The 18,682-nt window shown below is 37.2% G+C and overlaps 1 protein-coding gene across 2 annotated transcripts in view; it reads left to right on the forward strand.

Annotated features, from left to right (window-relative positions):
- Nucleotides 1–18,682, forward strand: part of LOC128638738 (carcinoembryonic antigen-related cell adhesion molecule 1) — a 465,051-nt gene that overhangs the window by 340,689 nt on the left and 105,680 nt on the right. For both annotated transcript variants that reach the window (XM_053690871.1, XM_053690872.1), the window contains 2 exons: nucleotides 14,358–14,490; nucleotides 14,658–14,707. In XM_053690871.1, coding sequence (XP_053546846.1) covers nucleotides 14,358–14,490; nucleotides 14,658–14,707 — 183 coding nt within the window. The remainder of the gene's footprint in view (nucleotides 1–14,357; nucleotides 14,491–14,657; nucleotides 14,708–18,682) is intronic.

Here is an 18,682-nt window from a genome sequence, read left to right on the forward strand (position 1 = left end):
AGGCTAACAAATAATTTGGATGGTAACAATAATAACTTCTTGCGTAGTGTAGGGTTAATTAACATTTGGCAGTCTGCCAAGTATTTTCAACTCATAAAATAAAAAGGGCCAGATTACAAGTGGAGCGCTAAATATTGCTTTGGTGAAAGTGATATTTGTGGTCCACTGAGTAATACCAGAGCACGCTAATGTGCGCAGGTATTACAAGTTGACAGCAATGCGAATGTGAGCTCATGTTTGCATTGCTGGGAAGCATTGCGCTAAAGAGAGAATATTTCCATAGGCTCCAACAGGTGCCTCGTTCTGATGTTGCAATGAAGGGGGTAAGTAGCGCAGTGATGGCAGCAAATATAAATTTCTTTCATGTAATTAGCAAGAGTCCATGAGCTAGTGACGTATGGGATATACATTCCTACCAGGAGGGGCAAAGTTTCCCAAACCTCAAAATGCCTACAAATACACCCCTCACCACACCCACAATTCAGTTTTACAAACTTTGCCTCCGATGGAGGTGGTGAAGTAAGTTTGTGCTAGATTCTACGTTGATATGCGCTCCGCAGCAAGTTGGAGCCCGGTTTTCCTCTCAGCGTGCAGTGAATGTCAGAGGGATGTGAGAAGAGTATTGCCTATTTGAATGCAGTGATCTCCTTCTACGGGGTCTATTTCATAGGTTCTCTGTTATCGGTCGTAGAGATTCATCTCTTACCTCCCTTTTCAGATCGACGATATACTCTTATATATACCATTACCTCTGCTGATTCTCGTTTCAGTACTGGTTTGGCTATCTGCTATATGTAGATGAGTGTCCTGGGGTAAGTAAGTCTTATTTTCTGTGACACTCCAAGCTATGGTTGGGCACTTTGTTTATAAAGTTCTAAATATATGTATTCAAACATTTATTTGCCTTGACTCAGAATGTTCAACTTTCCTTATTTTCAGACAGTCAGTTTCATATTTGGGATAATGCATTTTTGATTTAACCATTTTTTCTTACCTTCAAAAATTTGACTCTTCCCGGTGGGCTATTAGGCTCGCGGGGGCTGAAAATGCTTCATTTTATTGCGTCATTCTTGGCGCGGACTTTTTTGGCGCAAAAATTCTATTTCCGTTTCCGGCGTCATACGTGTCGCCGGAAGTTACGTCATTTTTTGACGTTATTTCGCGCCAAAAATGTCGGCGTTCCGGATGTGGCGTCATTTTGGCGCCAAAAGCATTTAGGCGCCAAATAATATGGGCGTCGCTTTAGTCTCCTCATTATTTAAGTCTCATTTTTTATTGCTTCTGGTTGCTAGAAGCTTGTTCTTTGGCATTTTCTCCCATTCCTGAAACTGTCATTTAAGGAATTTGATCAATTTTGCTTTATATATATGTTGTTTTTTCTCTTACATATTGCAAGATGTCTCACGTTGCATCTGAGTCAGAAGATACTACAGGAAAATCGCTGTCAAGTGCTGAATCTACCAAAGCTAAGTGTATCTGCTGTAAACTTTTGGTAGCTATTTCTCCAGCTGTTGTTTGTATTGATTGTCATGACAAACTTGTTAAAGCAGATAATATTTCCTTTAGTAAAGTACCATTGCCTGTTGCAGTTCCTTCAACATCTAAGGTGCAGAATGTTCCTGATAATATAAGAGATTTTGTTTCTGAATCCATTAAGAAGGCTATGTCTGTTATTTCTCCTTCTAGTAAACGTAAAAAATCTTTTAAAACTTCTCTCCCTACAGATGAATTTTTAAATGAACATCATCATTCTGATTCTGATGACTCCTCTGGTTCAGAGGATTCTGTCTCTGAGGTTGATGCTGATAAATCTTCATATTTATTTAAAATGGAATTTATTCGTTCTTTACTTAAAGAAGTACTAATTGCTTTAGAAATAGAGGATTCTGGTCCTCTTGATACTAATTCTAAACGTTTGGATAAGGTATTTAAAGCTCCTGTGGTTATTCCAGAAGTTTTTCCTGTTCCTAATGCTATTTCTGCAGTAATTTCCAAAGAATGGGATAAATTGGGTAATTCATTTACTCCTTCTAAACGTTTTAAGCATTTATATCCTGTGCCGTCTGACAGATTGGAATTTTGGGACAAAATCCCTAAAGTTGATGGGGCTATTTCTACCCTTGCTAAACGTACTACTATTCCTACGTCAGATGGTACTTCGTTTAAGGATCCTCTAGATAGGAAAATTGAGTCCTTTCTAAGAAAAGCTTATTTGTGTTCAGGTAATCTTCTTAGACCTGCTATATCTTTGGCTGATGTTGCTGCAGCTTCAACTTTTTGGTTGGAAACTTTAGCGCAACAAGTAACACATCGTGATTCTCATGATATTATTATTCTTCTTCAGCATGCTAATAATTTTATCTGTGATGCCATTTTTGATATTATCAGAGTTGATGTCAGGTTTATGTCTCTAGCTATTTTAGCTAGAAGAGCTTTATGGCTTAAAACTTGGAATGCTGATATGGCTTCTAAATCAACTTTACTTTCTATTTCTTTCCAGGGTAACAAATTATTTGGTTCTCAGTTGGATTCCATCATTTCAACTGTTACTGGTGGGAAAGGAACTTTTTTACCACAGGATAAAAAATCTAAAGGTAAAAGTAGGGCTAATAATCGTTTTCGTTCCTTTCGTTTCAACAAACAACAAAAGCCTGATCCTTCATCCTCAGGAGCAGTTTCAGTTTGGAAACCATATCCAGTCTGGAATAAATCCAAGCCAGCTAGAAAGGCAAAGCCTGCTTCTAAGTCCACATGAAGGTGCGGCCCTCATTCCAGCTCAGCTGGTAGGGGGCAGGTTACGTTTTTTCAAGGAAATTTGGATCAAATCTGTTCACAATCTTTGGATTCAGAACATTGTTTCAGAAGGGTACAGAATTGGTTTCAAGATGAGACCTCCTGCAAAGAGATTTTTTCTTTCCCGTGTCCCAGTAAATCCAGTAAAAGCTCAAGCGTTTCTGAAATGTGTTTCAGATCTAGAGTTGACTGGAGTAATTATGCCAGTTCCAGTTCCGGAACAGGGGATGGGGTTTTATTCAAATCTCTTCATTGTACCAAAGAAGGAGAACTCCTTCAGACCAGTTCTGGATCTAAAAATATTGAATCGTTATGTACGGATACCAACGTTCAAAATGGTAACTGTAAGGACTATCTTGCCTTTTGTTCAGCAAGGGAATTATATGTCCACAATAGATTTACAGGATGCATATCTGCATATTCCGATTCATCCAAATCATTATCAGTTCCTGAGATTCTCTTTTCTGGACAAGCATTACCAGTTTGTGGCTCTGCCGTTTGGCCTAGCTACAGCTAGCTAGCTACAGCTCCAAGAATTTTTACAAAGGTTCTCGGTGCCCTTCTGTCTGTAATCAGAGAACAGGGTATTGTGGTATTTCCTTATTTGGACGATATCTTGGTACTTGCTCAGTCTTTACATTTAGCAGAATCTCATACGAATCGACTTGTGTTGTTTCTTCAAGATCATGGTTGGAGGATCAATTTACCAAAAAGTTCTTTGATTCCTCAGACAAGGGTAACCTTTCTGGGTTTCCAGATGGATTCAGTGTCCATGACTCTGTCTTTAACAGACAAGAGACGTCTAAAATTGATTGCAGCTTGTCGAAACCTTCAGTCACAATCATTCCCTTCGGTAGCCTTATGCATGGAAATTCTAGGTCTTATGACTGCTGCATCGGACGCGATCCCCTTTGCTCGTTTTCACATGCGACCTCTTCAGCTCTGTATGCTGAAGCAATGGTGCAAGGATTACACGAAGATATCTCAAACAATATCTTTAAAACCGATTGTTCGACACTCTCTAACATGGTGGACAGATCACCATCGTTTAATTCAGGGGGCTTCTTTTGTGCTTCCGACCTGGACTGTAATTTCAACAGATGCAAGTCTCACGGGTTGGGGAGCTGTGTGGGGATCTCTGACGGCACAAGGAGTTTGGGAATCTCAGGAGGTGAGATTACCGATCAATATTTTGGAACTCCGTGCAATTTTCAGAGCTCTTCAGTTTTGGCCTCTTCTGAAGAGAGAATCGTTCATTTGTTTTCAGACAGACAATGTCACAACTGTGGCATACATCAATCATCAAGGAGGGACTCACAGTCCTCTGGCTATGAAAGAAGTATCTCGAATTTTGGTTTGGGCGGAATCCAGCTCCTGTCTAATCTCTGCGGTTCATATCCCAGGTATAGACAATTGGGAAGCGGATTATCTCAGTCGCCAAACGTTGCATCTGGGCGAATGGTCTCTTCACCCAGAGGTATTTCTTCAGATTGTTCAAATGTGGGAACTTCCAGAAATAGATCTGATGGCGTCCCATCTAAACAAGAAACTTCCCAGGTATCTGTCCAGATCCCGGGATCCTCAGGCGGAGGCAGTGGATGCATTATCACTTCCTTGGAAGTATCATCCTGCCTATATCTTTCCGCCTCTAGTTCTTCTTCCAAGAGTAATCTCCAAGATTCTGAAGGAATGCTCGTTTGTTCTGCTGGTAGCTCCGGCATGGCCTCACAGGTTTTGGTATGCGGATCTTGTCCAGATGGCCTCTTGCCAACCGTGGACTCTTCCGTTAAGACCAGACCTTCTGTCACAAGGTCCCTTTTTCCATCAGGATCTGAAATCCTTAAATTTAAAGGTATGGAGATTGAACGCTTGATTCTTGGTCAAAGAGGTTTCTCTGACTCTGTCATTAATACTATGTTACAGGCTCGTAAATCTGTATCTCGAGAGATATATTATAGAGTCTGGAAGACTTATATTTCTTGGTGTCTTTCTTATCATTTTTCTTGGCATTCTTTTAGAATACCGAGAATTTTACAATTTCTTCAGGATGGTTTAGATAAGGGTTTGTCTGCAAGTTCTTTGAAAGGACAAATCTCTGCTCTTTCTGTTCTTTTTCACAGGAAGATTGCTATTCTTCCTGATATTCATTGTTTTGTACAAGCTTTGGTTCGTATAAAACCTGTCATTAAGTCAATTTCTCCTCCTTGGAGTTTGAATTTGGTTCTGGGAGCTCTTCAAGCTTCTCCGTTTGAACCTATGCATTCATTGGACATTAAATTACTTTCTTGGAAAGTTTTGTTCCTTTTGGCCATCTCTTCTGCCAGAAGAGTTTCTGAATTATCTGCTCTTTCTTGTGAGTCTCCTTTTCTGATTTTTCATCAGGATAAGGCGGTGTTGCGAACTTCTTTTGAATTTTTACCTAAGGTTGTGAATTCCAACAACATTAGTAGAGAAATTGTGGTTCCTTCATTATGTCCTAATCCTAAGAATTCTAAGGAGAAATCGTTGCATTCTTTGGATGTTGTTAGAGCTTTGAAATATTATGTTGAAGCTACGAAATCTTTCCGTAAGACTTCTAGTCTATTTGTTATCTTTTCCGGTTCTAGAAAAGGCCAGAAAGCTTCTGCCATTTCTTTGGCATCTTGGTTGAAATCTTTAATTCATCTTGCCTATGTTGAGTCGGGTAAAACTCCGCCTCAGAGAATTACGGCTCATTCTACTAGGTCAGTTTCTACTTCCTGGGCGTTTAGGAATGAAGCTTCGGTTGACCAGATCTGCAAAGCAGCAACTTGGTCCTCTTTGCATACTTTTACTAAATTCTACCATTTTGATGTATTTTCTTCTTCTGAAGCAGTTTTTGGTAGAAAAGTACTTCAGGCAGCGGTTTCAGTTTGAATCTTCTGCTTATGTTTTTCGTTAAACTTTATTTTGGGTGTGGATTATTTTCAGCAGGAATTGGCTGTCTTTATTTTATCCCTCCCTCTCTAGTGACTCTTGTGTGGAAAGATCCACATCTTGGGTAGTCATTATCCCATACGTCACTAGCTCATGGACTCTTGCTAATTACATGAAAGAAAACATAATTTATGTAAGAACTTACCTGATAAATTCATTTCTTTCATATTAGCAAGAGTCCATGAGGCCCGCCCTTTTTTTGTGGTGGTTATGATTTTGTATAAAGCACAATTATTCCAATTCCTTATTTTATATGCTTTCGCACTTTTTTATCACCCCACTTCTTGGCTATTCGTTAAACTGAATTGTGGGTGTGGTGAGGGGTGTATTTATAGGCATTTTGAGGTTTGGGAAACTTTGCCCCTCCTGGTAGGAATGTATATCCCATACGTCACTAGCTCATGGACTCTTGCTAATATGAAAGAAATGAATTTATCAGGTAAGTTCTTACATAAATTATGTTATATATGTATATGATTATATACATACTGTATATATTTGTGTTAATAGGTGTATATACACATATTAACACATAAATATATGTATATAAGGATATACTTATATATTTACTGGGATCACACAGTTCCTTTTGACCGCAATGCAAAAGCACCCCACACCTGCCAACTTTAGCCCCCCAAAACTGCCTGGTGCAGTTATTTTATTAAAAAATACAAATGCTACAATTTTTATTTTTTAATAAAATACACACCACTGTATTTTGGGGGCATTGGGGACACATTTATAAAATGAACCAGAGAGCTTGCGGTAGCAATAACCAGTCACTTGTAATGACTGATTATTTATTGCGCACCCACAAACGGGCTCCACTTGTTATCTGGCCGTAATACATTGTAGAAAGTGATATTGAAAGTATTTGAGCAATATACTTATAGCAAAAAAACTATATACGAATAATAGAACAAACTCATTGTGTTCCGGTAAAACTAAGTAAAAGTGCCTGTGCTGTTATTGGTGATAAATGTGTATACTGGAAACTAATAAAATAATGTGAATGTCAATAACAATAACTGCTCATATAACATAATTAATTAGCATTTGGCAGACTATTGTACTGTATAATTGTATTGTCATTCTATAACGTATGAAGCACAATGTGGATGTTTACAGATGTTGATTGTTGATATATCATTCTACACACTAATTGAGAATTATATTGCTTTGTGACCAGGCCACATTATTAACTCATCAAACAATGAAAAAAAAAACCACACACAATCTTCAAGATGATTTATTAGAATACAGGAAGCACTGAATAGAATCATTGTTACTGTGTACAGTAATTTAAAAATCCTGTGGTAGTAAATAATATTAAAAAGCATATAGTACAATCACATGTGAACCACCAAGAGAAGTGATCAAACAAACTCAGTTTACTCTTTTTAACATTAATTCCCATATTTGTATGGAATTATAATAAAAGTTATGTTTTAATTTATTTAGTTTCATATAAGTCTGGGCACAAAGTGCTACAATAAAATCCTTTCTTGGGATCTCTTTTCTAAAAACATACATTAAGTTTTTAGATAAAGATTGTGATCAGCCTCCAAAGTAAAAATGTTCTATGCAATTAAAAAAAAAAATCTACTGATTGGGAAAATAGTCTTTTCACGGGAGTTTTTGAATGGGCGTTTCTGAACACTTGGACATAAGCATGCAACCATGCAAATAATAAACAACTGATTGAGTGTTGATGATGACTAATGTGCTTGAATGCAGGTTTTTACATTTAGATAATAATGGGCTAGATTACGAGAGGCGCACAGCTAACTGTCGCACGCAAGCGAAAAGGAGTTTGAGTCTCTTTACACACATTGGAATAGTGTGCGTTAAATGTAATGCTCGTCAGGACTTCAAAGCTTCAGTTAACTGTTATTTTAGTCATAAAAATCTACAAAACACATAAAAAAATACATTTAAAAGTACAGTTACACACATATTAACACTATATAATAAAAAATATTTAAATAAATTGCATAAAAAAAACAATATAAGGGCTCAAAGTTATAAGGTTTCATGTGTTAGAAAATAAAGGGCTAAAAGGGCTTTAACATAGAGATACATACATATAAATGTCTAAACATGTGTATATATATATGTACTGTATGTGTGTACATATGTATTTATGTATATGTATTTACAGACATATATACACATATAAAAACTTAAATACATATTTATACATATATCGACCCTTTGCAGTCAAATAGCTGAAAACATAAAAAATCAAATGTATGCAATATTTACATTTAATTAAGTGTTTATGTATGTACTATAAATATTTCACATTCCAATGTACTTCACATAAAGGAATATGTTCTTAGCATTTATAAATTAATATTCCTGTATGTATCTGTATATACCTTTACTTACACACACACACACACACACATATATATATATATATATATATATATATATATATATATATATATATATATTGCTCAAAAAACAAAGTATTGCAGTATGCAGTCATACCTTTTTTATTGGACTAACATAATATTTCAAAGACAAGCTTTCGAGAGTTTTCCTCTCTTCCTCAGGTCTGGAGCAATACTGATCAATCTGATATAGATGCACATCACATACAACAAATGGAAGGGAGGGGGGGGTGAGAGGGGTGTCATAAAAAGCAGGAAATGTGTCTGAAGGAGAAAATAGCTGAGAATTGCCAGAAAGTGTAAATAAACAGGAGAGTAAAAAGGGAAGATGAGAGGAAAAACAAAAGGAAAAAAAAAAAACAATATAGGACAATAAGATGAGAGATTATAGAAAGTTATGGTAGTGTGTGAGAAAGCCAGAGTCTACATTAAGTCCTTTATTTCTGGTATTAAAATGTGTGATCATTTTCATCTCAAACGTCTTTCGTTCATGAGAGTCTTTAAAATTCCCTTTAAGAACTTTAATCCTGAGGTTAAGGATGGAGTAACCAGTCTGGGTGAAGTGATGACCAACAGGGGTACAATATTCATTTTCCTTGTGGTTTTTGATCAAGTGTCTGTGTAGATTCATTCTGAGATGCAGCTTTAGGCCAGTTTCTCCAATGTAGCAACCTCTGTCACACGCTGTACACTGTATCATGTACACCACATTAGCAGATGAGCACGAATAGGATCCTTTAATATTGTATGACGCGTTGTTTTGTCTGGCTGTGTTGTCACATATATGTTGACACAGTTTGCAGAGTGATTTGTTGCATTGTGCAGTGCCATTCTGTGTAAGCTTCTGCTCTGTGGTTAATTTGCTGCGGACCAATCTCTGTCTCAGGTTAGGCGGTTGTTTGAATGCTAGTATGGGGGGTTCAGGAAATATTTTTTTAAATGTGGGGTCCTCTGAAATTAGTGGTTGTAGCTCTTTAATAATTTTGCGTACTCCTTCCAGAGTAGGGTTTTAAGTGACTACTAGAGGGGTTCTTGTTTTGTTTTCCTTTTCTTTGTATTGTAGGAGCATTTCCCATGGTGTTTTTAGGGCGGATTTGATTTTTTTAGGTATTGTCCTTTCCTTGTAGCCCTTTTGCCTAAATGACTCTGACAGTGTACTCAGGTGCTGATCTCTGTCTTTTGTGTCAGAGCAAATGTGGTGATATCTGATAGCTTGGCTGTAGATGATACCTTGTTTGGTGTGATTGGGATGGAAACTGGAATTGTGGAGGTAGCTGTACCTGTCTCACGCACTACCATAACTTTCTATAATCTCTCATTTTATTGTCCTATATTGGTTTATTTTTCCTTTTGTTTTTCCTCTCATCTGGCCTATTTACTCTCCTCTGTTTATTTACACTTTCTGGCCATTCTCAGCTATTTTCTCCTTCAGACACATTCTCTGCTTTTATGACCCCCCTCTCACCCCCCTCCCTCCCTTCCATTTGTTGCATGTGATGTGTATCTATATCAGATTGATAAGTATTGCTCCAGACCTGATGAAGAGAGGAAAACTCTCGAAAGCTTGTCTTTGAAATATTATGTTAGTCCAATAAAAAAGGTATCACTGCATACTGCAATACTTTGTTTTTTGAGCATCTTATCTACTGGACTAACACGGCTATTCCAATCTTCACTATATATATATATATATATATATATATATATATATATATATATATATATATATATATATATATATATATAAAAACTAGAATAATCAGCGCTTGAAGTATATAGGCAATCTGCTGGTCCCAATATATATTCTCATCCACTAGTAAGAATAGATATTTTATATATAGATATATATATGTGTATGAGACAGTATACAATTTGTGTAGCAAGCAGTCTTATTCAGATGGACAGTCTGTGGGTGTACAATGTTCCATATAGTCCACAGTACTAGTTCTCGTGTGCTATAGGTGAAAGGCAGCCCGTCTTATAAAAAGATGATCCCCCACAGGGCGAGGTTCCTCTCGATTGTCTGAAAAGTATAGAAAGAGACAGGCGCACAGGGGCACACTTCGTGTAATACGTTCACAATCAGTGTATAAATAGCAGTGGGGAAAAATCCATGCTCACCTGGTGTACCCTCAAGAAGTGAGGTACTTTAAAGGCACTTGTGTAGATATACTCTGTTTCTTTGCACCCTTCCTGATTGTCCACGCTTCTTCAGTGGTTGGTATACTTCCAGCAGGTCACCGCGGTCCGTTGCCGGTGGAGAGGGGGGTTTTGTATTTGGGAGGCTTTCTTGGCTGAGGTGTAGAAGTCCTGTATAGGAAAGTGCCTTCTGTTTCAAAATGCAAATATCTCACGTCAGTGCAGACACTACACTGTAATCCCAAGTACACTGTTTCATTGGAGTAGCAGACCTCCACACGCGCACCCTGCTCTGTTCCCAGGTCAGGGTTCCGTCACTTTGCGGCTTCCGGGATGCAAGATGATTCTCCCATTCAAGGAATCATCTTGCATCCCGGAAGCCGCAAAGTGACGGAACCTTGACCTGGGAACACCAACAGAGCAGGGTGCGTGCGTGGAGGTCTGCTACTCCAATGAAACAGTGTACTTGGGATTACAGTGTAGTGTCTGCACTGACGTGAGATATTTGTATTTTGAAACAGAAGGCACTTTCCTATACAGGACTTCTACACCTCAGCCAAAAAAGCCTCCCAAATACAAAACCCCCCTCTCCACCGGCAACGGACTGCGGTGACCTGCTGGAAGTATACCAACCACTGAAGAAGCGTGGACAAGCAGGAAGGGTGCAAAGAAACAGAGTATATCTACACAAGTGCCTTTAAAGTACCTCACTTCTTGAGGGTACACCAGGTGAGCGTGGATTTTTCCCCACTGCTATTAATACACTGATTGTGAACGTATTACACGAAGTGTGCCCCTGTGCGCCTCTCTTTCTATACTTTTATATATATATATATATATATATATATATATATATATATATATATATATATATATATATATATATATACACTGTGTGCAGAATTATTAGGCAAATGAGTATTTTGACCACATCATCCTCTTTATGCATGTTGTCTTACTCCAAGCTGTATAGTCTCGAAAGCCTACTACCAATTAAGCATATTAGGTGATGTGCATCTCTGTAATGAGAAGGGGTGTGGTCTAATGACATCAACACCCTATATCAGGTGTGCATAATTATTAGGCAACTTCCTTTCCTTTGGCAAAATGGGTCAAAAGAAGGACTTGACAGGCTCAAAAAAGTAAAAATAGTGAGATATCTTGCAGAGGGATGCAGCACTCTTAAAATTGCAAAGCTTCTGAAGCGTGATCATCGAACAATCAAGCGTTTCATTCAAAATAGTCAACAGGGTTGCAAGAAGCGTGTGGAAAAACCAAGGCGCAAAATAACTGCCCATGAACTGAGAAAAGTCAAGCGGGCAGCTTCCAAGATGCCACTTGCCACCAGTTTGGCCATATTTCAGAGCTGCAACATCACTGGAGTGCCCAAAAGCACAAGGTGTGCAATACTCAGAGACATGGCCAAGGTAAGAAAGGCTGAAAGACGACCACCACTGAACAAGACACACAAGCTGAAACGTCAAGACTGGGCCAAGAAATATCTCAAGACTGATTTTTCTAAGGTTTTATGGACTGATGAAATGAGAGTGAGTCTTGATGGGCCAGATGGATGGGCCCGTGGCTGGATTGGTAAAAGGCAGAGAGCTCCAGTCCAACTCAGACGCCAGCAAGGTGGAGGTGGAGTACTGGTTTGGGCTGGTATCATCAAAGATAAGCTTGTGGGGCTTTTTCGGGTTGAGTATGGAGTCAAGCTCAACTCCCAGTCCTACTGCCAGTTTCTGGAAGACACCTTCTTCAAGCAGTGGTACAGGAAGAAGTCTGCATCCTTCAAGAAAAACATGGTTTTCATGCAGGACAATGCTCCATCACACGCGTCCATGTACTCCACAGCGTGGCTGGCAAGAAAGGGTATAAAAGAAGAAAATCTAATGACATGGCCTCCTTGTTCACCTGATCTGAACCCCATTGAGAACCTGTGGTCCATCATCAAATGTGAGATTTACAAGGAGGGAAAACAGTACACCTCTCTGAACAGTATCTGGGAGGCTGTGGTTGCTGCTGCACGCAATGTTGATGGTGAACAGATCAAAACACTGACAGAATCCATGGATGGCAGGCTTTTGAGTGTCCTTGCAAGGAAAGGTGGCTATATTGGTCACTGATTTGTTTTTGTTTTGTTTTTGAATGTCAGAAATGTATATTTGTGAATGTTGAGATGTTATATTGGTTTCACTGGTAAAAATAAATAATTGAAATGGGTATATATTTGTTTTTTGTTAAGTTGCCTAATAATTATGCACAGTAATAGTCACCTGCACACACAGATATCCCCGTAAAATAGCTATAACTAAAAACAAACTAAAAACTATTTCCAAAACTATTAAGCTTTGATATTAATTAGTTTTTTGGGTTCATTGAGAACATGGTTGTTGTTCAATAATAAAATTAATCCTCAAAAATACAACTTGCCTAATAATTCTGCACTCCCTGTATATATATATATATATATATATATATATATACAGGGAGTGCAGAATTATTAGGCAAGTTGTATTTTTGAGGATAGAAATATATATATATATATATATATATATATATATATATATATATATATATATATATATATATATATATATATATATATATATATATATATATATATACCTGTGTGTGTGTGTGTGTATATATATATATATATATACCTGTATGTGTGTGTGTGTGTGTGTGTGTGTGTGTGTGTATATATATATATATATATATATATATATATATATATACCTGTATGTGTGTGTGTGTGTGTGTATATATATATATATATATATATATATATATATATATATATATATATATATATATATACCTGTATGTATGTATGTATGTGTGTGTGTGTATGTATGTGTATATATATATATATATATATATATACCTGTATGTATGTATGTGTGTGTGTGTGTGTATATATATATATATATACCTGTGTGTGTGTGTATATATATATATATATATATATATATATATATATATATATATATATATATATATATACCTGTATGTGTGTGTGTATATATATATGTATGTGTGTGTGTTAGAATAAATAGAACACATTATTCTATGTGAAGAACATTGGAATGGGAAACATTCATATTTTATGTTGGGTTAGAGCACTTGAGAAAATGCAATCAGGTTTGCGTGTGAGTAAGGGTGTTAGGTTTTTTTCCACTTTTTGCGCTCAATTGAAGTCTATGGGTGAATACCTTAACAGGGTTGTGATATTTTAATTGTTTGCTCTCGTCAGGTTAACACTAGTGTGAAAACGATTTACTTTTAACTTGTAAAACGTGCCATATCTAACGTGTGAAAAAAGCTGAAGTCTGGTGGGGTTAATACACGAGCAGGAACGATAAATAGCAATACACTCATTATCCAGACCCATGTGTATGATGGGTGTAGTGATTAATTTCATTTAATGGGTTTTAATTTTATACTAAACATTTTTAAATGTCAAACAATAGTAATGATAAATGAACATTCTAAAGGTTTCATTTTAGCTGTACAATTTGTTACATATTTTTAAGGTTTTTTTTTTTTAAATAAAACTAGAACACGATAGTGTTTATTACCATTTAAACTGAGCTTTGAAAAAAAAAAAACTAAATATTAAAAGGACATGAAACCCATTTTTTTTATTTCATGATTCAGATAGAACTAACAGTCTTAAACAACTTTCCAATTTACTACTTCTAGTTTTCATTATTCTATTGTTATCATTTGTTGAAAAAGCATACCTAGGTAGGCTCAGGAGCAGCTATGCACTACTGGGAGCTAGCTGCAGATTGTCAGCTGCATGTACACCTCTTGTCTTTGGATCACATGATGTGCTCATCTAACTCTGAGTAGTGCATTGCTGTTGCTTTAACAAAGGATACCAAAAGAAAGAAGCACATTTGATAATATAAGTAAATTGGAAAGTTAAAAATTAATGAAATAACAATTTTGTTTTTCATGTCCCTTTTAAGTGTTGTCTCTTATTTAAACCGTGCTATGTTATGGATACTGTTGTTCTATTTTGAAGATTATTCATCATTAAATACCTTTCTCTTTTTTTGCCAGATTCTACTCAAAATCCAAATGAAGCTGACACAAGTGCACAAACCGTTGGCATTGTTGTTGCTGTTGTCCTGCTAGTTATTGTTCTCGTCATTGCATTAATTTATCTACTTGTCATCAGAAGGAGGAATACAAAGTACGTTTGTTCTCTTTCCATTTTGTGCCTGATTTCTGTACATATTTGTTTTACACTTTGTGGTTTCATTTTACTCCCCTGGTCTCATTATGATTCTGCTCTCAAATTCTTTACCTCTATCTCTCTTTTGTTTATTTCTCAAATAGCTTTTTCTCTTTTGTTTTCAGGACAACTGCCCCAAATAGCAATGCATCTGCCTCTGGAGTGGTAGAGAATGGTAAGTAATGGGATCTGGACGAGGATTAGAAGTAGCTTTACACTCAACTAGACCTAGTGCAATAAGTATCAACCAATGGTTATGTGCAGAAGTAGTATACTCCCTTTCATAATTTAGGTAGAACATACAATTTTAAACAACTTTCCAGTTTACTTCTATTATTAAATTTGCTTCATTCTCTTGGTATCATTTGTTGAAGGAGCAGCAATGCACTAATGGTTTCTAACTGAACACATGGGTGAGCCAAAGACAATCAATATATATATATGCAGCCACCAATCAGCAGCTAGGCAACTAGTTTCTTTGCTGCTCCTGAGCGTACCTAGATAAACCTTTCAGCAAATGATAACACCAGAAGGAAGCAAATTATATAATAGAAGTAAATTGGAAAGTTGTTTAAAATTGTATGCTCCGTATAAATCATGATTCTATAGCGAATCATGTTCGCTTGACCTTGCTAAATACCGACAGCATACGCTGTTGGCATCTAACATTTCACAAACATTTCTGGTGAAATGCTTGTGCAATGCCGCTCCCTGCTCACTCACGGCCAATCGGCTGCTAGCAGGGGCCGTCAATCATCCCGATCGTATTGGATTGGGATGATTTCAGTTACAGAGTTAAAGAGCAGCAGTCTTACGACCGTTGCTTCTTAACTTCCGTTTCTGGTGGACCAGAAACTATAGGGCATTGATGCAGCATCCACTGCTTAAAGGGACAGTCAAGTCCAAAAAAAACTTTCATGATTTAAATAGGGCATGTAATTTTAAACAACTTCCCAATTTACTTGTATCACCAATTTTGCTTTGTTCTCTTGGTATTCTTAGTTGAAAGCTAAACTTAGGAGGTCCATATGCTAATTTCTTAGACCTTGAAGACTGCCTCTAATCTGAATGCATTTTGACCACTAGAGGGCATTAGTTCATGTGTTTCATATAGATAACATTGAGCTCATGCACGTGAAGTGACCTAGGAGTGAGCACTAATTGGCTAAAATGCAAGTCTGTTAAAAAAAAACTGAAATAAGGGGGCAGTCAGCAAAAGCTTTTATACAAGGTAATTACAGAGGTAAAAGTGTATTATTATAACTGTGTTGGTAATGCAAAACTGGGGAATGGGTAATAAAGGGATTATCTTTCTTTTTAAACAACTAAAATTCTGGTGTTGACTGTCCCGTTAATAAATCGACCTCTATACATCAGACTTCGCTAATGTGTCCTTTTTTTCAGTCAGTCTTTGTAATATATGAATCAAAGTTAATAGAGGCTCAAAAATCGTTATTGCATATTGCAGGGCTTGACAGAAATGTTAGAAAATCTTGGAAATTTAGAGGTTTTGTAGGAACCTCATTGACTGGAAATGCTCATTGCTAACATTTTGAAGTGAATGGATTTAGGGTTTTCTTTGACTCTTAAAATTGAAAATTCAACAGAAAAAAAAACTCTGCACCATTTTTTATGAATTTGTACACAGAGATGTCGCACTCTAACAAAAAACACTTCGCAAATACTGCACACTCACACATTAAACACTACATAGTTGCACACAAACACTATACATACATAAAACAAATACTAACACTAAAAATGCGCACACACACATTACACACTCATACACACCACAAAAACACTACACACACAAAAAAAATAGTACACTATTCCACACACACACACACACACACACACATACACAAATAAAGGCATGCTCAGTTGAGATTTGGCAGCAGATGATTGTGGGAGTTGTAGTCACAGATATTGGTCTATATGGTACTGTATACTCAAGGGCAGTAAGTACCTGCAGCAGTTTCCTATAACACAAATATAAATATGCTGGTAAGATTCCACACTCCACACACAGATAATACACAAAAACTACACAACCACTACACACTCACCACACACAACAGACTACAGAAACACTGTTTACATGTATACCTGTATACTGTTGTTTGCAAGTGTAACAATCTGCAATAAGGAGGACCAGACCAAGTATAGTCCTCTCCTTTAGCCACATGCTCAAAGTTGTCCCTAGGTGCATCACAAAAGGGGATGTGTGAAGCTACACATTTGCATTAATGTGTTGACTTCAGTGCTGAAAGATCTGCATGCTAAACACAGTTATTAAGAAGCCATGTGCTCCCAGACAAGTGGGTTTATTAAGCTTTTTAATAGCATATCTGCAATTGCTGAACCGGCCTGTTATTAATAGGGATGGGCGAATGTGTTTATATTTGAATTTGAATGTTAGAACAAATGTTATTGTAGAAATTTTGAATGTTGATGAGAATGAATATTCTTAAAAATTCTATAATTGAATGCTATTTACAGTTTTCGAATGTCACTTTCAATTTTGAATGTTCATAATTAAATTGAATATCCGCATTAAAAATTTCGAATGTAACATTCCCTTTAACAAATACTATTCAGAAGTTCAATAGTTCATGTGGTAGGGAATTTAGTAAATTTATAGATAATAGATACAAATATATCAATTTGAATGTTTCTATTTCGAAAATTGCATAATTTGAATATTACATTTACAAGAAAGCATTAGAAATACTATTACAAATATTTAAATTCTAATTTTTCAAATTTAAATATTGCATAATTCGAATCAAATTATTAGAAAAAATTAAATTGAATATTACATTTAAAGAAAGCATTATAAATGCTATTACATTAAACAAATGTTAGAATGTTGTACTACAAACATTAAAAATTCAAAACGAAAGAACGAATGTGTTAAAATTTGTTTTATTTTTTAATGTTGCAAAACATTTTCCCATCCCTAGTTAGACAATTTTTCTGGGCAGTTCTGTCTGTAACCCAGATGTGTAAAGACAGCATCCAACCTCAGTCTGCTGCAGTAAAATGTGTATTCCTGATTTTTTTTTTTTTACTGCCTCTGACAACACCTATCTTATCTAGCCTTGTCTCTGCTTCTATCCTTCTTTGTATTCTTTTGCCTGGAAAAATAGCTCAAAGTGTCTTGTTTGTTTTTTGGGCCCATGAGTTTCCCCTCTGCCCTTGCTATTATTCCATGTCTGATCTACCAGTGTCACACCGCACCGCTCTAGCCGTTGCTAGGGGCGCGGTGTCTCCTTCCCTGCTCGTTGCCAGGGGCTGTGTCGGATCCGGAGCCGCACGCTCCTCTCTGGTTCAGATGCCTTGGCGCAAATCCTGCGCCTATTTGAATCCCTTCTTCTCGATCTATCACTGCCCAAGTATAGGTGTTACTTCATGTACTCCTGGGAGTGATATATTGTTTTATTCTTATTGCCTTGCTGTGTTTGAACCCTGCCTGTCTGACTACTCTGCCTGCTATACCCCTGAATTGCTGGATCAATACGCTGCTGCTGAACTCTGCCTGTCTGACTACTCTACCTGTTTAACACTAAATTGCTGGACTGATATATTGCTGCTGAACCTGCCTGTCTGACTTCGCTACCTGTTTAACCCCTAAATTGCTAGACTGATATATTGCTACTGAACCCTGCCTGTTTGACTACTCTGCTTATTAACCCCTGTTATTCTGGATTGCCTCTTTGCTGCTGAACCCTGCCTGCCTGACCATTCTAGTGGTGTGCCCTTGGACTGCTTTACCGTTGCCAAACCTTGCCTGCCTAACCATTCTAGTGGTTTGTCATTGGACTGCTTTACTGTTGCCAAATTCTGCCTGTCTCACCATTTCAGTGATTTGTCTTGCCCTGTTCTGCCGTTGCCACTGGGGACTGTCCTGCCTGTGGAGAGTGCCGATCTCCTCATCTTACTAACTTTCTCTGCTCTGGGATATTCCCTATCATTCCAGCTCGACTCCAGGATAACAAGACTGGCCGAGTTCGGTCTGATAGAGGGGTATCCCATGAGCATTACATTATACTTGGGCCATGGAACCAGATGAGGTGGCATGAGCTGTTTATCTTCAGGGACAGATTTTGGGAACTCATACCACACAGTTGCAGAATATGGATTCCAA

Source organism: Bombina bombina, chromosome 8 (assembly GCF_027579735.1).
Source record: "Bombina bombina isolate aBomBom1 chromosome 8, aBomBom1.pri, whole genome shotgun sequence".
Lineage (NCBI taxonomy): Eukaryota > Metazoa > Chordata > Amphibia > Anura > Bombinatoridae > Bombina > Bombina bombina.